This window comes from Macaca nemestrina, chromosome 7, assembly GCF_043159975.1.
Source record: "Macaca nemestrina isolate mMacNem1 chromosome 7, mMacNem.hap1, whole genome shotgun sequence".
Classification (NCBI taxonomy): Eukaryota; Metazoa; Chordata; class Mammalia; order Primates; family Cercopithecidae; genus Macaca; species Macaca nemestrina.
This window is the reverse complement of record NC_092131.1, coordinates 14,342,697-14,365,030: the sequence shown is the minus strand read 5'-3', so window position 1 is coordinate 14,365,030 and position 22,334 is coordinate 14,342,697. Positions and strand designations below refer to the sequence as shown.

Sequence of the window (22,334 nt, the reverse complement as noted above, 5' to 3'; positions counted from 1 at the left end):
CCACTCGGCGATTAGCTGTGGCTAGCAGGTCAGAGCAGAGCTGACAGGCTGTAGTGAACAGGACACACACACACGGAGTGGGACTAAGAAAGCAAACACTGGGAAGGTAACATGTCATGGATTGGTCTAGGTTCAAATGCTGGCCTGAACCCAATTCATTTTCTTTTGCCTACCCCAGCTTTTTTTTTTTTTTTTTTTCTTCTAGAAGTACAGAACTGTTGATACATACATCCATAACAATTGTGTTTGTACTTCTTCATTTTATTTATGCTATTAGAAAGTTCAAGACAGCCGGGCATAGTGGCTGGCATCTATAATCCCAGGTACTTGGGAGGCTGAGGTGGCAGATTAAAGGAAGTGCTTGGCACCAAGATTTGTCATCTTTTCAGAATTTAAATGGAGCTGTACTGAGATAATGTTAGAGACCAGAAGTCTCAAATTTGAAGTTTGAGACCAGCCACGAGTTTGAGATCGGCCTGGACAACATAGTAAGACCCCATCTCTAAAAAATACTTTTAGCAATTAGCCAGGTGTGGTGGCATGCACCTTTAGTCCAAGCTCCTTGGAGGCTGGGGCACCAGGACTGCTTGAGCCTAGGCATTTGAAGCTGCAGTGAGCCTTGATTGCACCACTGTACTCCAGCCTGGGTGACAGAGTGAGACCCTATCTCTAAGATAAATAAATAAATAAATTCCAAGACAAATAAGATTGTCTAAGTATTTGGTGTCCAAGATTATCAACAGTAAGATTTTCTACAACAAAGAAGATTTTCTGCTGCAAAATTATTATATATTGTTTAATATTATTAAAGCATTTAATAGTATTAAATCATTTAATATGATCTTTACATTCAGAAGCACTTCTTGCTTTCAGAACTCAGGTTCTTGGGGAAAAATAACAAGAAGAAAGAATTAGAGATGATTCTCACAAAATAACTATTTGTCTTTCATTTGGATATTCTCGATGAAGTTAAAATGATTATTTTTTTGGTTAAAATATGCAACTTGAAATTTCAGCAGCTTTGTCTGAGTCAGGGTTGCATTTTTGGAGCAATAGTTCGCTGGTATTTGTGCATGCATACAACTCTCACTGTTCTCAGTAGAGTTTTGTACCTATTTCGAAAGGCAGAAATTAGCTTAGACATTTAACTTCAATTTATTTAATTCGTAGGAGGGAAGAAATTGTATGTTACCATAGTTGACTGCAAAATCAGTTGAAGAGTCCACATATGTCCACTTAGCTCATAGTTAGACTCAAATTTGTGTTCCTGGGCGTTCCTTAAACTCTAGTAGTGGAAGGTGAGTCCTGTGTGTTATTCAGCTTGCTAGCCCGTGTGTCTGGAGCGGTGTTTGACCCAGAGAAGGGGATCAGTAAATGTTCGTTGAATTGACTTTAGTCCAGATCTCATCCAGTGCTGGAATCCTTCTAGAGCATTTACTTAATCTAGTAGTGACCTGGGGTCTGGTAAAGTTATATCTGAGTGCCAAGTTGTACTCATTTTAATTTAGCAGATACCTGAGTTCGGCAGTGAGCAACACACAACTTCAGAGTTTAGTTTTTTGTTTGCTTTTAGCATTAGAAGCAACTACAAAGACCATCTAGTTTAACCTCCCCTCACTGCTACATGGGAGGGAGTCTGTTCTTTTTATAGTGGAAGCATCCTGTGGCCATGTTGTCAACAGTGAAGGTCTTTAAGAATCTTGCCTTTTACCTGGCAGGACACTTAAAGGATCCTGGTCTTCTTCCTATGTCAAACATTCTTTTGGAATTTCTACCCCCAGATCTCTCTTCTGGTGCTGTTTAGGCTGCTAGCACGTAAAATCTTTTTTTTTTTTTTTTTTTTTTTTTTTTGAGACGGAGTCTCGCTCTGTCGCCCAGGCTGGAGTGCAGTGGCGCGATCTCGGCTCACTGCAAGCTCCGCCTCCCGGGTTCACGCCATTCTCCCGCCTCAGCCTCCGAGTAGCTGGGACTACAGGCGCCCGCCACCACGCCCGGCTAATTTTTTGTATTTTTAGTAGAGACGGGGTTTCACCGTGTTAGCCAGGATGGTCTTGATCTCCTGACCTCGTGATCCGCCCGTCTCGGCCTCCCAAAGTGCTGGGATTACAGGCTTGAGCCACCGCGCCCGGCAACGTAAAATCTTTTAACAAAATCATTACATTTGGGGAAAGCTGCTTGCTGCTAACTATTCAGAAAATGCCTAATATGTTTTAAAAATGGATTGTAGACTCAGCATAATAATCTTAATTGAACCGTAATTTCCAATTGCTTAGGAAGAATATATGTATATATAGATATATCCACCATTTTATTGGTTAAGTCATAGAGTAACTTTAGAGCCTAGCATAATGAAGTAAATTTTGTTTAGTACGTGGATTCAACTCAAATGTCAACATTCCTAATCTTAAAGGGAGTTTGTTTGACATATTAATTTTCTGTGCTACACATACCTCAGGGCAACTTCTCATCTTTCCTCACACCAGCAGAGGTCTTCCTCTCTTGATGCTGAAAGTCAATGGTTGATAAAGAGAATCTCAGGAGGAAAAGGGAAAGGTGAAAAGCTGGCTGCTGGGTCAAACTCTTCTGAGCAGGGCATTCTTAATATTCATTTTGGTTGGGTTTGCAGAATTCTGGGAAAGAATTTCAGGTGGGGAAAATGGTTGTATCAACTCCCAAGTTAGGCAGTTTGGTTGGGGAAATACTTTTTTTTTTTTTTTCTGAATAAACTTCACAAAACGTCATAAAATCACAATGCATTGTACATTTATTCATGAGCCCTTCTTGAGTTTTTCCACAAATGAAAACATTTCCTTACATTGAGACATGAATGGTAATTTAAAACTGGTTTCATTGATGACTCATTTTCAGCCATTTTTTTTCTCAACCTCACCGAATTCTCAAATCTAAAGGCAGTGAGAGAGAAGTTTTACTGTTTTCATGCTGACATTCTTCCCTCCCTGCATGTATGAAGCTGTTGTTGCTATCATTTGGGAACCCCACATATACAGGAAGGGAAAAATATCAAAGTAGAGCCTCCAAAGTATTTGTTAACTTACATCATACTTTGGAGAAACACTAAGGTGTATTTGAAAAAATTATGTGTTTATTTCCCCCACCAAGAAGTTTGATCAGAGCATTGCACTTAATTTAAAGGATAGCATTAATTTATGGTATTCAGCTATTTTTATTTTCTAAGGCAAAATGTTGTTCTCCTTATACCACTTCTATAAGATCCACATTTTGTAATTTTGAAAAGATGCCAATAGTAGGTTAATTTAGGGCTGAAGTTTGGGAAATAATATATTTGACTTATAGCCATTGTGATTCTAGAGGAACTTTCAGTGGGATTAGAATCCTACAGGATTAAAACAGATTTTTGGTGACTGGGTTTATCAAGAATATAACATTAGTAAAGGTGGTATTCTTAGGAATAATTGAGTCATGTGAGAAAAGTGTAAAGTCTGATGAAAAATCTGATGGCATTTATAATAGATACAGTCAGGTGGTAACTGGAATGTTGATATTATCCCGTTGTAAAGTATAAGCTTACAAAGTCAGATACATCACACACAAAAAGGTAAATTAAATCCCTTTAAATTACAAAAAACCACCAAATCTTAAGTTATTTATTGATAAGAAGTATTACATAAGTATTCTGAAATTATTTTTATTATTATCAATTGTTTCCCCCGGACATTGGGTAACAGAAGACAAAGGAAATCGAGGTAAATTAGGCACATGGAAAATACAAAGCATGTAGTCATTTTTCTTACTTTGTAACATATTTTGCACTAAGAGTAAATAAAAATAAATGCAAACTTGATATAGCAAGCATGCTTGACACTAACCAATTCTTCACATCACTGTAAAATTGTAAATGTAGTATCATTAACTAAGAACTTAGCAATGTTTGATGCACATAGAGCAACTGTAAAACAAGGTTATTTTTATGTAATGAACCACTCATAAACTGTTATCTGCTTGGACTAACATAAGTGTACTATATAAAAGCACTTTGCAAGTGCACAGATATTATCATTCTAATGTATAGCTATTGTCTTTAATGCTAAATAGTATAACCTAATTTTACAAAACCTAAACATTTTGCTAAGCAGTAAATTCTTCTATTTTTAAATTCACAACTTTTCTGCTTTATTGCTTTTACCAAAAAGGTTTTTATTTTAAAATTAAGGCTAAAAGAAAACCAATTTATTTTTAGAATTTATTTTTATTCCCATTAATTTTTTTTAACTTTCTAAATTATCTTTCCTTTAGTCTTTAGTGAGTTTTGTTGAATAATAACGTAAGTAGCAGCAGTAATATATGAAATCTTACTGTATGATGTGCAGCTATATGACAGATACTGCTTGCTTAGTCGTTAGAATTTTGAAGGTAATTATTTAATAAACCACTGTTTGTATTCATAAAATAAAATGTTTCCTCCCCAACATGCAAAATTTAAAAAAACACACATAAATAACCATTATCATTAGTTCACAAACATATGCTACGGACCATCAACTATATATTATTTTATAGCTTTTCCAATGTAGTTTAGCTAACATTTTAGAAATATGTATTATTTCTAAATTCATATGCCTGTTTAAACTTCATTATCTCAAATGATACTGACAGAATGTCATGAAACAGTATCATAATATACATATAGACATTATTTTGATGCAATAAACATGTGATTTTTAAGACTTTCTTAATAAACACACATGTTTATTCTTTGCTGAAACATGTTTCTGCAAGTGCCATACCTATATTTTGCAAGTTCCTATTTACCTGATGAAGACAGTCCTGCTGAAAACATGTTTTCCCTTGAAAGCTCCTTGTAATTAGGAATAAGAGCCCTTACTCATTAGACAAAGCCATTGTTTTTTCTTCCAGGAAGCCTCTCCTTCACCAAACTGCTAAACTGTAAAACATGGGTTTGGCACTGAAACATGCATTTTTATATTTTTGCTCCTTACTAACCAGATAACACATGAGATGCAATGAAACTTCCACAAAGTAAACCTTGTATTATTGGTACCTCTGAGCATGAAGCTATGTGACCAGTACTAGATTGGTAGACCCTACTGGCGTGGCAATTGCATCTTATGTGGAATGTATCTGGTGTTTTATTATTTGTTTTAGAGTGTCATTTCAATGTAATGTGCTGTTCTTTGTGTCTTTGTTGTCTCTTTTTTTTCTTTGTCCCCCCAACAGCATTTTGTCCCGCACAGGGAAGAAGGAAAACCAAGATGCCTCCAATTTGACAGTGCCCATGACCATGTGTCTTTTTCCTGTGCCATTCCCACTCACCCCATCTCTAAGACCGCAGGTCAGTTCCATCAACCCTACTGTTACTCGCTCCCTCCTTTACAGCGTCCTGCGAGATGCTCCCTCAGAACGCGGCCCGCAAAGTCGTGATGCTCAGTTGTCAGACTACCCTTCTTTGGACTACCAAGGCCTCTACGTGACTTTGGTGACTCTCCTGGATCTAGTTCCTTTACTACAGCACGGCCAACACGGTGAGCACTTAGCTGAAACCTTTGTCAATGTACATGGATACTTATGAATGTATATGATGCCGAGCAAGGGGCTCGGAGATGGTCACTGTTGTAATCAGTCACCTGGAAGGGCTTTGTGTGGCTAGAAACACTACACTGAAACTTCATTATGGTGCTTCCCATAGTATCATTTTACACTGCTTTATTGCCAGACGGATGTTATCCAAGTGGAGTATTGGGGGAGAATGGGGCTAGAGAAAGGAGGAAGACATATAACAAGAAATTTTCTCTTCTTTCCTGATGAGTTATCATGGGGACTCTTGTTGAAATTATGAGTGGGGAGATAAGACTTTAAAACTGATGCCCAGAAAATTAAGAAGTAGAGCATGAAGAGCAGGCTATAATCCACTGAGTGATTCTGTGATTTTTGAGGGAGCAAATTCTCTAGGACCCATTTTTTCCTGTCTCTTTAATAAAGTCAGGAGGTTAGATGAGAAGTGATCTCTAAGAACTCTTCCAAATGTAAACAACAATCAATAGTTATTACAAAATGTTGTATCAAAATGTAGATATAGTATATAGTGGTGCTGTACGCTGTATTCAGCATATGGTATTAGTGGTGCTATGTGCTATCTGCAGTATGTGTACGATATATGATATTAGTGGTGCTTAGAATAGAAGCCTAAGAGCCTGCTTCTTTTCTTCACTCTTCTCCCTTTCTACTCTGTGTCCTTAGGCAGTTTCATTATCTTGCTTGCTTACCAAATTCTCCTAACCTGTAAAAATGGGAGCATCAAATGAAAAGCAATGCAATAAGAAAAGGGATTTCTGCAGATAACGCAGTTTAAAACATTAGTTGTCTTAACTTCAGAACTCTGATAATTTGGTCCCTGGAAGTGTGACAACCAAGGTTTCGCTGTACAGAAAAATTTGAATTTTGGAAAATAAGTGGGTAGTGGGGGTTATTTTGTCTTTTGGTTATGGCTAACTCCCCTAAGAGAATTCTTGATGGTTTATTTAGTACAACGTGTTCCTAATTTTAAAAGTTTAAAAATCTACTGAGATAAAAATGATGAAATAATAACTATTGAATTTGTTTTTTTTATATTTACAATTCTGTGGTATGATGAATATAAAAGGTATAGAACTTCGTAAAGTTGCTTATTGTATAATTCTGTAGCCATCTTAAGCCTGGCTACTTCTGCTGTGATCCTCTGCCAGCTCTGAACTTAAATGAGAGGATTCTGAACATAAGACTGCCAGAGTTTACTATGCTGATGAGCTTGTCAGTGAGTTTCCTTCGTGACTACTGGTCCTGAACTCACCTGGGACCTGCCTGGGCTTGGGTTGGTCCACTGTGTTAGGGGAGCTGCCCATTATCTTCAAAGCCCCATGATTAAGATAAAGACATTAAATTTGGTAAATTGCAATATGTATAATTGCAATTAATGTGTAAATTGTGACGATTTCAGGGGAGATAATTTGTATTTTTGCTCTCATACCTGCGTCTGTTTTGTGACTTTGTGACATTGTTATTTAGCTATTGTGTTCTTGTTCTGCATGATAGAGCTTAGAAGGTAGGGAAAAACTCAGTAGATCAATCTAATGAATGGTTCAGAGAAACAATACAGCATTGTTTCTTGAAGGATGGTCTGAAAAACATCGGAATCACCGAGGGGGTTTGTAACATGGAATTCTGGTCCCACCCAGGTACTTGTCACTAAGAATCACTGAGGGGTGGGGTCTGAGGATCTGAATTTTTAGCAAGATCCTTGTGGATGCTTCTTTTGCACAGATTTTGAGAGCTGCTACGCTCAGACCGGAGGCTGTGTCCTCCTGCTGGGTCCAGGTGGAGTACAGGAAGAGCACTAGGCAACGGTTCTGTCGCAGTTCAGCTGCTCTCAGGTGATCCTGAGCAATCACCTCTCTCCGGACCTCAGTTTCTTTATGTGAAAAATACTCCAGCTGGGCTCCTTTCAGTACTAATGTTATGTAATTAGGCTAAATGGCTCAGCAAAAGCAGCTGAGGTGTCTTGTATGCATAGCCTTGTTAATTCTTAGTAAAACACCTGTGGATTTTCCATTTCATTCATTTGAGCTCAAGGTTGACTGACCCTGGCCCTCTAGTGTGCACTGTGGCCACATCCTGTCTGTTGCTGCCTGATGTGCCTGTTGAGATGGCATATTAATTCTAATGACAACCAGAAATAACATTAGGAATCCAAATAACACTAAGAAGGTACATCTGGTGCAAAACAAATCAGAGTCTAGTACTTTTCTGTTCTAATGAATACAAAAGTGATCAAAGTCTTCATCATCAATCCTGGACTGATGGCCTATATTTTGGGAAGTCCAGAAATATACAAATATACAAATTACATTTAGTGTAATGGGATTTGGCCTACATGCATTCTAAAACTAAATAGTTATGGTTTTGTTGCATCTCCTTTATTTTTATTCTTGTGCAGGTAATAATAATAGTAACTGTTAATATTAATAATAACAGCTAATATTTGTGGAGCACACAGTATGTGCTATGCTAAGGACTTTACATTTATCCCATTAAAACCTTCTAACAATCCTTCTAATGAAGTGAGGTAGGTATTGTTACTATCCCTGTTTTAAGATGTTGTTAGAAACATTATTATTAGGTGGCACTTCCTCCCATGATCATTGATGACTCAATGCACAGGGTCATGTAGCACCAGCTTATGGTTTCCCTTGTTTGGTGCTTTCTGAAATTGCTGCTCTGCTGAAGGTTGCAAATTACTTCATTGCCTGATACTCCAGATGGTTTGATTGATGGAGCAGAAATAGTCCGGTTTTATTTCTGATCCTGCCCTTGAATTTTCTAAAACTTCCATTGGGCAAATCATCTAACTGCTTGTGCCTCAGTTATCTTGTGTAGAATGTAGTAATACGAATACCAAGTATTACTGAAGATTAAGAAAATGTGGAGGAAAAATGCATGTAATGGATATTTCTATTTCTTAACTTATTCATTCATCAGTCATTTATTGACCGATTACTGTATACATAGTACCCTGTCAAATATTATGTTTCATAACACTTAATAGGGAGGGAGCACTAGTTGCTTATAATTTAAACCACTTCATTAAAGCTTAATATGTAAATTAGCATATTTTGTTAATTGCAAAATATTCAGTGACTGATTACTCAATTTTGTTTTGTAGATCTTGGACAGTCGATATTTTATACAACTACATGTTTGCTACCTTTTCTCAATGATGATATTCTGAGTACTTTGCCCTATACGATGATTTCAACGTTAGCTACCTTTCCTCCATTTCTGCACAAGGATATCATTGAATATCTTAGCACATCTTTTCTACCAATGGCTATATGTAAGTCCAGTCTTACCTAATACTAGATTATTTTTATGTATGATATGAATGGAAATTGCTTTTGCTGTTATAGGCTCTAGGTTTTCAAGATTATAATGGAATCACTTGATATATACATGAGCTATGATTTAAATTCAGTCACTTTAGCATGGATATTATGGTAAAAGTCAAAGAAATAAAAGGTGTTAGGGTTTAGAATTGTTTTATTCAGACAGTTTGATCTTATAGAATAGAAAAAAAGAACATGTCAAGGCAGTCTAGGTTTCCTGTGTATAAATTACAGTATCTTTTTCCACTTTAGAAAAAAGATGGGGAAAGTATTGTCTCAGATGCAGAAATTCCTATCTTTTGGTTTTGAAGGCAGAAGGATCTGATAGAAAGAGCATTAGATAGTCAGGATGTGTAAATTCTGGTCCCAGCTCTGCCTCTAATCTGGGCAGCTCACATAGTTGAAACCTCATCTACAGAATGATGAACCCATCAGCTTTCCATTATAGAGGTATCGTGATGGTAAAGTGACTCGAAATTTATGAAAACACTGAAAAAACCTGAAGCCTGCAAGTCACGTGTAATGTATGATTATAAACATAAAACTGATTTGAATCCTGTTTCACTTCTGTAGACTTAATCTTGCAGGCTTTCCAGACACATGCACAAAGATAAAAAAATGTTGCATTGTGGTTTTTATGATCAAAATCATTTTCAAGTATTTTTTAAATAAATGGATTATGGATTTATCTATTCTTCAGTGGGAAATCTGAAAAGATTGTGGGTTTAGGAGTCAAACATCTGGATCCAAATCATAGCTCTTCCACCTACTAGCTATATGACCTTAGGCAAATTACCTAACTTTTTGTTTCTTTCCTATAAAATAATAATAATAATAATAGTAATAGCTGCCTCATGAAGTTGCGGGATAATTAAGATGGTTAACTTGGAACGTTGGTAAAATGCTACCACAATGCCTGGTATGCAATAAGTGTCAGCTTGCTTCTCACCTTCTCTCAACTCTTGTTTTAGAAAAATACTTTCGTTGGTTACATTCAACTCCTCGTGATCATTATTCACATTTTAATTTTATGTACTTATGATCTTATTAAAGTTGTTGCTCTGTAATAACAATTGGTAACCATATATATCTTTTGAGCTACATTTGCTTATTTTTACAATCAAGTTTAATGTTAGCTATGGAATTGTACTTTTCATGTCTTTCAGCAAAGAGTTTGACTTCTGCCTAAATTATACAGCAATTCAAAAAAATTAGCAGACTGATCATACCATTCAAGTAATAGAATATTTGATCATTTTCTTCTTTTGTTCTGTGTAACCTTACTGACAAGTACTCATTTATTGATATAGTCTTAGAATTGCATAGTCGTACCTTTAAAATAAATAATGTTAACTGTTAAATTTAGGCATAAGAATTTTTGGTTTTTTGAAACATAACAGATGAGGCTGTTTCCTTCCCTTCCTTCCTTCCTTCCTTCCTTCCTTCCTTCCTTCCTTCCTTCCTTCCTTCCTTCCTTCCTTCCTTCCTTCCTTCCTTCCTTTCCTTCCTCCTTCCCTCCCTTTCTCCTTCCCTCCGTTCTTCCCTTCCTCCTTTCATCCCTTCTTTCTTTATTTAGTTTTTTGAGATGGCGTAACACTCTGTCACGGTAGAAGTGCAGTGGTGCAGTTTCGGCTCACTATAACCTCTGCCTCCCGAGTTCAAGTGATTCTTCTGCCTCAGCCTCCTGAATAGCTGGGACTACAGACACAAGCCACCATGCCCGGCTAAGTTTTCTATTTTTAGTAGAGACAGGGTTTTGCCATGTTGGCCAGGCTGGTCTCGAACTCCTGACCTCTGGTGATCCACCTGCCTCTGCTTCCCAGAGTGCTGGGATTACAGGCGTGAGCCATCACATCTGGCTTCCTCCTTCCCTTCTTCCCTTCCGCTCCCTCTCTCTCTCTCTCTCTCTTTTTTGATATAGGGTCTTATTCTGTTGTCTTGGCTGGAGTGCAGTGGCACAGTCATAGCTCACTGCGGCCTCAAACTCCTTGTCTTAAGTGATCCTTTTGCCTTAGGCTCCCAAGTACGGTGTGAAGGCCTCTACCACCATGCCTGGCTAATTAAAACAATTTTTTTGTAGAGACGGGGTTTCGCTATGTTTCCCAGGCTGATCTTGCGTTCCTGGCCTCAAATGATCCTCTAGCCTCAGCCTCCCAAAGTGCTGGGAGACGATGGTGGGATTAATGAGGAGGCTGTAGCTTTCTAATAATTAATCTAATTCACTAAATCCCTCCTTCTTAGGAATAAGTTAATAATTGTGGTAGAGGTGTTGAAAATATCGGGCCTCTGAAGTTACATTTAAGATTGATCAAATACTGTGATAGCTGGCAATTTATTTCTTTACACTTGATTATTAATTTCTACTTAATTAGAAACATGGATGGCAAAACATGTCATGTAGTCATGTTAGAATTCTTACTTACATAAATGTACAAACCTCGGCAATTGAGGAGAATAAAATAGTAAGTTGAGTTTACAGAATTTGTGTATATTTTAGTGTTTATTAGAGGAGTATCTTGACATTTATTTGAAGGGGTAAACAAGTCACTTCATGTTCCCAAGGTCCCATTTTTTTCACCTATAAAGAAATAGTTTGAAAAAAAGTGTTCAATCTCAAAGATTATTTCTGGCATACTAATTCTAGTTTAAGTAACGTCAATATGATTTTGTGTAAGAGGCATATATTGTCCTGTAACCCAATTGTTGATCTGTTTCATGTGTTTATTTTGTTGCTCTGGTTTTACTCTCTTAGCTTTGACTTTCCTTTCTCATAATCATTCCTGTGGTTCCATAATAGCCAATATTTGTCATCTTTAAGTCTTTGAAAATAAATTGTATACCAACCTTTACAGTCAAATTCGATTACACCATTCTGATGTTTCCTTTGTACTTGTGATTTCATGAGTATACAAAGACACAGATCCAAAGCTAGAAGGATATAGTTTCAGATTAATCATGTTAAAATGGGCTGATGTGAGAATGTGTGTCTGTGGGTCATATCCATGGTTTTTCTATTTTTTGTAGTTGTTTCGGTGTCTAGAAATTGTGACCAAAACAAGTCAAGGGCATGTAACTTCTTGCAGAAAATTTTTATTTCAGGACTGAGATGCTAGGATGAAGGATGTTGTATTTCCTGAGTACTTGATAAAGTCTTTAAGACAAAAAGGCTTTTTATCTCTTTGGTGTGGTGTTCCTAATGTCAGATGGAAAACATGAACTGCTTTTCAGGTGTAAAATGATTCTATCATTAAGGACCTAGAAGATGAAGTTCTGATCTTTGAAGTGGACTTAATAAGGTATTGCAGCTCTTCAGATTAAGAGGCCAGCATGTATATCAGAGATTTCCTCCTTACCATCCTTGTCAATAAACCAAATGCTGGACTTTTATTTTAGAATGAGTCCTTTTAAGGTTCTGCAGAGCAAACATCAACTTATTTATTATGAAAATTTCCTTTGACATGGCTTTTCTTTTTAACTCCTTCCATAAATAAAATATATTTCTCTTTATTCCAAATGTGCTCAATATGCTTTGTTTATAAAAAAATATTAAAAGAGTTACTAAGAATTGAGAAGGCCATTTGCATGTCACCATGGAAACCTCTCTTTTTCCAATAAAGAATCTGTGATTTGTGGACTGAATTGAAATACGGAGATTTGGGAGATGATGCTTTGGCAGAGAAGAGAAAGAGCTGATTCCAAGTGAACATTGATTGATGCAGGCTATGTTATTGTAAAGATGATAATAAAGCTGAACAATTATATCAGCTTAAGATATAATCGTTTAAGATTATTCTAACGTATCCTAGTATCCTAGACTATGCAGTCTCATCTAGTTCCCTTTCCACCCTAAATTTTCTCAAAAAGTCACTTACCTTCAGGGAAAATAAAGGTTCATTTAAATCTTGAAGGCCATTATCTTAAAGGCAATTGTGTGACTTACCATTTTTTGTTCTATTCCTACTACTACAGAGGGTGCATGTTATGTTTCTATAACCTTCCAAAGACTAATAGAAAAAATAGTAAAAATGCAAAATATTGATGATATTTAAATAATCTTTAATATATGCAGTCTGTTTTATTAGCTAATGGTTGTTTTTCTAAGGTAGGTTTCCCTATATACTTTGAGAGTTTTATTGCTGAGTCATGGGAAATGTTTTGACATAGAAATCCAGAAGAGCTGAGTTATAATCCTTCAACTACTGGCAAATCTCCTAACCTCATGGAACTTTGGTTTCCTTAGCTGTAAAATGGTGATAAGGATAACTTCCTTTGTCCACATCCCATGTCTGTTGTGAAGACCGTGCAATAATGTATGAGAATTGCCTTTAAATATCATGTGATGTTATGCAGGTGTATATCAGGCCAAATGCATAGTCAAATCACAGACATATCAAATCCCATTGCAACTCATTCCAATACCTAGTTAAAATTCACACGTTGTCCTGAAATTTCATCATCTTAAATATTGCTTAAGGTAAGAGGCCATCTGCTGGGGCTTTGGCATTTTTTCTTCTAGAGTGTGTTGTATAATAACAATAATCATTGTAGCAGTTTTTGGACTCATAGAATCTGACAGAACACTTCCAGAGTATGGATGGGCATTCTGTCCCTGACTTTTCATTAATCTATAATTCTGCAAATATTTTAATGCTGCATAGGCTCCTGGGTCACATTGTCTTGGTCTTCCTTTTATGTTTAACTGATAGTGTCCTTCTGAAGGCATGGACATCTTTTGCTTAAACCCTATCTCATGGAACACAATTACCTCCGCTCACACAAGTAGGAGGCCCATGTGGAGGTGAGACCACTTTTTAATCCAGGCAGTGCAGTCTGGCAGAATACAGGAAATGGTTCTGTTACATTGAAAAACTTACACCATAGGGTGTTTCTTCCTTCCAGATGGCTCCTTTACTTTCACCCTTTAGATAAGTGTAAGGCCAGTGGAATTCATTTCAGTATATCCCCATTCAGGCCACTTCTTACCACCAGCTCTCATTGGGGCCAGTCCAGTAGCTTCCGAACTGGTCTCCCTGCTTACTTTTTAGCCCTCCTACCTTCTGCTTTCCATCAAAAAGCCAGAGCTATCCTCCAGACATGTAAATCAGATCATGCCACTTCCCTCAGCAAAACCACCTAGCTTCCCATCACTCTTACAAATCAAATTCAGTGCCCTTCCTTGGCTCATAGGCCCTCTATGACCTGATCCCTACCTACCTTCCTGTTCCAATCACTACATCTCCTTGTCTTCACTCTGCTCCAGGAGGCTTGGCTTTTCTGCAGTTTCCCAAAGGCACCACACTTTTGCTTTTGCTCCATGCTTTATTCTGTCTTCAAAGTCCTTCTCCCAAATTGTCTCATGATTATTTGCTTCCTTACATTCTTTAGGTTTAAGCTCAAGTACATCTTTCAAGATGCCCTTTCTTACCCTCTGGCTGAAACAGGACCTTCCATCACTTTCTCTTTATTCCCTTGCACTGCTTCCATTTTGCCACAAGTACCTGTTTGCCCTTTCTTGTAGAATAGCACTGTCTACAGAACTTCCTGTAATGATGGAATGTTCCATAAAAACATTAAAAATGTTGTGCTGCCCAGTAGAGTAGCCACTGCCCCATGTGGCTACTAAGCTCTTAAAATGTGTCTAGTGAGACTGAGGAATGGAATTTTAAATATTATTTAATTTTAATTAAGTTTAAATAGCCACATGTGACTAGTGGTCACCATATCGGGTAACACAGCTCTAGCATCTAGGATCCATAAGGACAAAGACTTGTCTGTATTTTTTTTCTTTTTCTTTTTTTATTATACTTTAAGTTCTAGGGTACATGTGCACAACATGCAGGTTTGTTACATATGTATGCATGTGCCATGTTGGTATGCTGCCATGTTGGAGTCCCATTAACTCGTCATTTACATTAGGTGTATCTCCTAATGCTATCCCTTCCCCCTCCCACCACCCCATGACAGGCCCCGGTGTGTGATGTTCTCCTCCTGTGTCCAAGTGTTCTCATTGTTCAATTCCCACCTATGAGTGAGAACATGCGGTGTTTGGTTTTCTGTCCTTGAGATAGTTTGCTCAGAATGATGGTTTCCAGCTTCATCCATGTCCCTACAAAGGACATGAACTCATCCTTTTTTATGGCTGTGTAGTATTCCATGGTGTATATGTACCACATTTTCTTAATCCAGTCTATCACTGATGGACATCTGGGTTGGTTCCAAGTCTTTGCTATTGTGAATAGTGCCACAGTAAACATACGTGTGCATGTGTTTTTATAGCAGCATGATTTATAATCCTTTGGGTATATACCCAGTAATGGGATAGCTGGGTCAAATGGTATTTCTAGTTCTAGATCCTTGAGGAATCACCATACTGTCTTCCATAGTGGTTGAACTAGTTTACAGTCCCACCAACAGTGTAAAAGTGTTGCTATTTCTCCACATCCTCTCCAGAACCTGTTGTTTCCTGACTTTTTAATGATGACTTGTCTGTCCTTAGCACTGTATCCCCAGGACCTAGAACAATGTCTAGTATACAGGAAGTACTGACCAAAAAAGTTGTTGAAATAGTCTATTTCTGTCTAAAATAGACAGAAAATGAATAGAGCATTAGCTATGAAGTCAAGTGACTTGGCCTGTAGTCCAAATAATTAGGTTGGTGCTGTCATGCAAATAACTTGATGATCTCTCTTTTATAAAATGGCTTTTCCCATATAATTCCTCTTTTGGATGAGAGTCATATAAGAGCTGTACATAATAATACATTCAGAACTACAAAATGCAGGAACATATTAAGGCATTGTTACTATTCCTGGAGGGAGGAGATCATGGTAATGGTTGTTCTGGTGATGCTGGGAGGATAGGGAATAGGACTGAGAACTTTTAATTGTATTTCCTGAGCACAATATTAAATGCAAAATTTTCTTATTTTGATTAATTATCTTCTCCCTTCTATTGTTTATAATCTTGGCTTTTTACACCCTCATGGGGACAAGCTGCACATCTGTTTACATCATGCCTTTTTAACAAGATTCAATAAATGATGTGTGCCTGTGCATGTTTATTAAATTAGAATTGCAATGATTTTATTCAGTCTGTTAGAAGGCTAGGAAATTGCAAGGCACCATCTGTTTATGTAAGTATTGCAGCCAATTTTCTAGGCTTGAGCCAGGGGAATGCTTTTGACCTCCTGGCTGGTCATTCTTGACGGAGAGTATGGATTTGTAGGAATAGCAGGGACATCCAGAGGTGGCTGAGCCATTTGGGCCATTCTGCAAAAAGACTTCGCCTAAATCATCTGAGACATGTGGGCATTTCTCCCACTTTTAAAGGCCTCCATTTACAGTGACTCTCAGCCTTCCTTAATAGCAGTTTTCATTGTTGAGAAATACATATTATTAAATGCATATTATTAAAAAGCTTGAGATGAATTTAAACAAAGGTGAAACGCTTGTCCCAAAACAAGAATATATATATGTATGTGTGTGTGTGTGTGTGTGTGTGTGTGTATTTCTTGAATACGTCTGAGACAAGAATTTATTTTTTCTTTTCTTTCTTTAACAAAGGGCGCAGGGCGTGCAATTATTCTTCCTGCCCCAGGACACCTTACTGGGCATTTTCTTCCCTATTTCTCATCCCTCTAATAGTACTTCTCAAACAGTGGTCCAAAGCCAGCTTGCATCAGAATCACCCGATGTGCTTATTAATTAAACATGTACTTTACTGGAAAATGTGGTTTCCAAGCTGACTCTCCAGGAGTGTCTTCTTTGGCCCCAAAGAAGCTGAATTTGAACAAACTCCCTGGCTACAGTTTGAGAGCAGCTTGCACTTTGTTCCTTAGCATTTGGCTGAAAGTTCTTTTTTCTTGATTAATCACATTTGATTAATCAATTTGACTGTCTAAGAGCAGTGAATTGATCCCCAATCTTTGTCTAATTATTAATACCTATTTATTTAATAAGTTGTGGAGCCAAACTAGTTTATCTCCCTGAGTATCACCTGCTTAGTGGGTTAGCAGCTGTCTAGCTGCAAGCGATTAATAAAAGCCAACTTAAGTAAATGGAACTTAGTGATAGATGTGTTTTGTTTGTTTATTTTTGTAAAATTGTTTTAAAGGCCACTGTCTACTTTGGTGCCCAAATTCCTTTATGTAAAAAGAAAAGAATTGTGTTAAAAATTTTTTATCTCCTCTGATTTATTATATGACAAATTTTTATTAGTGTTTTGATGATTCTATTATACATGTGTTTTATTAGAAGTTATCCTTTTTGGATGTAGGTGAGATATAATCCACACCTATTGTACTTTAATATAAAATAAAATAAAGCAGATTTTGAGGTTATTTGCTTTTTGTTGTTGCTCGTGGCAGTGGTCTTCTCTATTATGTTTAGAAATGTAAGGGTTGACTTTTTGAGGGTTTTGTGCTCTCTGCACACCATTCTGTTCATGCTTGACACTCTGCCACACAAGCCCAAGTGTAAGGAGAGGTTTCTTCTGCTTCTGCAATTTTCCCTGAGAAAAGAGGAATTCATTTTATATTTGAGTACTAATAAAGTTTTTATTAGGTGGGTCCTCTCTCAATTACTATGTTTGAAATAAGAAAGTCCTCTTGGGGCCGGGCGCAGTGGATCACGCCTGTAATCCCAGCACTCTGGGAGGCTGAGGCGGGTGGATCACGAGGTCAGGAGTTCAAGACCAGCCTGGCCAAGATGGTGAAACCCATCTCTACTAAAAATACAAAAATTAGCTGGGTGTGGTGGCGGGTGCCTGCAATCCCAGCTACTCGGGAGGCTAAGGCAGGAGAATCGCTTGAACCCAGGGGGTGGAGGTTGCGGTGAGCTGAGATCGCACCACTGCACTCTAGCCTGGGCAACAAGAGTGAGACTCCGTCTAAGAAAAAAAAAAAGAAAGAAAGTCCTCTTGGGAGACAATGTATTTCCCCAAATGGCTTCCATCAGTGCTACTTTTGAATACTTAAAGGGGTGACCTGATACACTGTCTTAAAAAAGAGAGACAAAGAAATTTAATATGGTATTTGATGTCATCTAAAACAAGCCACTTAAAGATGTCTTAAAAGCAGTTTGTGAGTGGAGACCATGATTATACAGCGATAAGGTGGATTTTAAAGAAACCAGTTTGCTTTGTGATTTTATGCTTGTTGGCGTAGGATAAAATGCCCAGCAACTGTGTTATTCACAGATTCAAAAATTGCTTTATTTCAAACAACTCAGATGAATATGAAGATGGTAAGCTCTAAAAAACTAAAAAAGTGGTTCTTATGGTAATGAAGATATTGATGATGAAATTACATGTGAAGGTTTGAATAAAACTGTTTAATGATATGTGAAAATTGAAAAATTTTAAATTAATATATCATTATTTTTATAATATGTGATTTAGAGTTTGTATTGTAACTAAATTAATGTTATACATTATAATTAAAGTATTATTTCATCTGCATCTCTAAAAATTAATATGTTCAATTTGAGTTTAAAAACCTTTCCTTTTTATTTTCTCATTGGGATACCCTTCAACATGGCTTTATCTTTGGGCACATAGAGGATTCTGTTTTTTCTTTCTTTTCCATCTAAATACAAACATCTTGGGGGTAGAGATCCCATCTAAGTACAACTCTGATAAAGCCATTACATCACTTTCTGGCGCTGTTCTGTCTCCTTATACATTCTCACTTGATTTTCCCATGGAGATGACAACTATAGCATTTGTATGCCAGGACACATTTTGTGGTTTCATTTGGGCAAAACTTCCATTAGCTTTATTGGAGGTTTTTTTTTTTTTTTTTTTTTTTTAAGTTCCTTCTTATCTCTCATGTTCTGTGCAAAGTAACAGGTATATGTAGAGATTAAATTGTGTCTAATCAAAGAACTTTTGGTTGCAGTGGGCTCCTCAAGGAGAGAAGGCGTACCTGCCCATGTTAACCTCTCTGCATCGTCCATGCTAATGATCGCAATGCAGTACACATCCAATCCAGGTAAGTGAAAATTGGAAAGGTTTGACTAATTCTAATGCCAATAATTAAACAAGACATCAAACAAGCAAGCTAGATGTTCTCGTGTGAGAACATCATCATCATGGAGCTGTGTAGAAAACAGACTTTTGAGTTGGAATCAATTTATCTTGCCTATTGCTATTAGCAGTGATCTTGCTGGCTAGTGATATTTTTAGAATATTTGAGGACATGATTTTAGAACATGACTGGAAATGGACTGAATATAAGTATACAGAAATAGTAAAATTAGAAACATAAAAATCACCAGCAATTCTAAGAACAAAAGATAACCACTGTTAATATTTTGGTAAATTGGCTACCCCAGTACACACAAATATCCTTAAACATAAACCTTTTACTATATTTCTGATTATTTCCATAAAATAAACCAATAAAAGAGGGATTAATGAGTTAAAGGACTTGAGAAATTTTCAATATTTCCAGTAGTATGTGAAAGTACTTGTCTCATTGTGATTTGTCATTATTATTATAAAATTTGTGTAGAGTTAGACAGATGAACATTAATATCTCATTGTTTTGATTTGTAGTTCTTCCATTACTAGTGATGTTGGACAGACTTTCACATTTACTCTGTTTGATTTCCGTTTGTCAGTATAATTGCAGATAACTTTGGAAAACTGACCAAAACATGTGCTAAGATATAAACTCATTTTTATTTTCATTTAATGTTTATTTGGAAAGTAAACAAATCTGGTGGCACTGTGGTTTTTTTTTTTTTGCTATCTACTTAATTATGTAATAAATAATAATTGAACTTCTGACTCAAAATGAGGAAAATTTTTTTATTTCAAAATCTTAATGCTTCTAAGTCTGGAGTGTCATCTTCTGTCTTAGTCCGTTGGGTCATAACAAAAATATAAACTGCGTGGCTGATAAACAGTAAACAGTTATTTCTCTCAGTTCTGGAGGCTAGGAAGTCCATGATCAAGGTGCCAGCAGAGTTGATGTCCGGTGAGGGCCTGCTTTCTGGTTCACGGATGGCCTTCTTTGTGTTGTGTCCTTAAATGGTGGGAGGGAAAGGGAATTCTCGGGGGCCTCTTTTATAAAGGCAGTAATCCCATGCATAAGGGCTCAGCCCTAATGACCTAATTACTTCCTAAAGGCCCCAACTCTGAATACCATCACATTGAGGGTTAGGGTTTAACATACAAATTAAAAATTTTTTTTTTAGATACAGAGTCTTACTCTGTCACTCAAGCTAGAGTGCAGTAGTGCAATTATGGCTCACTGCAGCCTTGACCTCCCTGGCTCCAGCGATTCTCCTGCCTCAGCCTCTTGAGTAGCTGGGACTACAGGCATGTGCTACCATATCTGGCTAATTTTTAAATATTTTTTAGAGACAAGGTCTCATTATGTTTCCCAGACTGGTCTCAAACTCCTGACCTCAAGTGATCCTCCTGCTGTGGACTCCCAAAGTACTGGGATCACATGCATAAACCACCATGTCTGGCAACATATAAATTTTGAGAGGACACACAAGCATTTAGTCTATAGTATTCCACCCTATTTTCCCAGATTCATGTTATTCTCATATGCAAAACATTCATTCCATCCCAATAGCCCTGAAAATTGTAACTCATTTCAGCATGAACTCAAGAGTCCAAAGTCTCATGTAAATACCATCTAAATCAGATATGGGTGAGGCAATTTCCTGAGGCAATTTCCTCTCCAGCTGTGAGCCTGTGAAATCAAACAAGTTATATGCTTCCAAAATACAATGGTTGGAGAGGCATAGCATAGACATTCCCATCCAAAAGGGAGAAATGGGAAAGAAAAAAGGGGTAACAGATTCCAAGTAAGTCTAAAACCCAACAACATTATACCTTAAGGTTTGAAAATTACCTTCTTCGACTTGATGCTCTGCCTTCCAGGCCCACTGGGGTGGAGGTCCCACCTTCCAAACCCATTGGGGTAAGAGTTCTGTCTTCTGGACCCACTGAGGTGGTGGCCCTGCATGGCAGCTTTGCCGTGTAGGGGTTGGGCCCCCAAGGCCCTGCCCCTATGGCTTTGCATGGCTCTGCCTCCATGGCTTGCTGGGCATTGCCCTGGTGGGGGTTCTCTACAGTGACCCTGGCCCTCACAGTGGTTCCCTTCCTGGGCCCCACTCTGCAGGCTGGGGTCCGGTGCCCATGACTCTCTCAGGGTGGAGTTCCAGCTCTTCTGGGCATCCTTTGAAATCTAGGTGGAGGTGACTACACCCCCATGCCTTTTCTGGGTACAGTGCATGCTGCTTTGCCCAAAGGGCAGCTGAACAGGGAGGCACTGGAATATAGAACTGAATTTTACAAAGTGAGAAGGTGCCTTGTGAGGGTGTGGCATGTCCTGAAGTCTCAAAAGTGCTGGTGGCCTCTCCTTTGAAACCATTTTTCCCCCAGGGTCCTTGCACTCTGGGTCTGTGATGGGAGGGGCAGTGCAGAGGATTTCTGAAGTGCCTCTGGGGTCATTCTTCCATTGTTTTGGACAATACCTCCTGGTTTCTGTTGAGATAGCTGACTAATCTTATTAAATGGCCACTTGGCTACACTCTCACCATTCTCTTCCTAACAGGCTTCTTCATCCTTTCAATACAGATAGGCTGAGAGTCTTCCAAATCTTTAAGTTCTTCTTCCTCTTTGATGAACAATTCTGTCTTTGGATCATTCTCTCTCCTCACATTTTATTACAGTATTAGCAGTCAGAAGAAATCCAGCTGCTCCTTCAACACTTTGCTAAGAAATTTTCTTAGCCAAGTATCCAATTTTATCACTCACAAGTTCTACCATCCACAAAACACTAGGACATGAGCACAATTCAGCCAAGTTCTTTGCCACTTCATAGCAAGGATGGCCTTTCCTCCACTTTCCAGTAATGTGTTCCTCATTTCTGTCTGAGATTGCATCAGAATTGCCTTTACTGTTCATATTTATACTAACATTCTCTTCAGGATCATTTAGGTATTCTCTGAGAAGATTGAGGCTTTTTCTACTGCTTTCCTCTTTTCTTTTTCAACCCCTGCCAGAATTGCTTTTAAAGGTCTATTCATGGCAATATAGGCTTTTTTTCTAGCCTGCACATCAAAACTCTTCCAGCCCCTACCTGTTACCCAGTTCCAAAGCCTCTCCCACATTTTCAGCTATTTGTTACAGCGTCACCCCACTTCTCAGTACCGATTTTCTGTTTTAGTCCATTTGGGTTGCTATAACAAAAATTCTATAAACTGGATGACTTATAAGCAATGCACATTTGTTTCTCATAGTTCCAGGGGCTAGGAAGTCCAAAATCAAGGTGCTGATAGATTGGATGATCTGTGAGAACTCATTTCCTGGTTCATGAATGGCTGTCATTCTGCTGTGTCCTCAAATGACAGAAAGGACAAGGGATTTCTCTGCGGCCTCTTTTATAAGGGCACTGAT

At 37.8% G+C, this 22,334-nt stretch overlaps 1 protein-coding gene across 14 annotated transcripts in view; it reads left to right on the top strand.

Annotated features, from left to right (window-relative positions):
• The window catches only part of LOC105467518 (unc-79 homolog, NALCN channel complex subunit), a 279,040-nt gene that overhangs the window by 40,747 nt on the left and 215,959 nt on the right, over positions 1–22,334 (top strand). For 12 of the 14 annotated variants that reach the window (XM_011717155.3, XM_071099677.1, XM_071099670.1 and 9 more), the window contains 3 exons: positions 5,218–5,522; positions 8,696–8,866; positions 18,811–18,903. In XM_011717155.3, coding sequence (XP_011715457.2) covers positions 5,218–5,522; positions 8,696–8,866; positions 18,811–18,903 — 569 coding nt within the window. Of the gene's footprint in view, positions 1–3,707; positions 3,726–5,217; positions 5,523–8,695; positions 8,867–18,810; positions 18,904–22,334 lie in introns of all 14 variants that reach the window. The other 2 variants (XM_024788425.2, XM_011717158.3) reach the window with 2 other exon arrangements.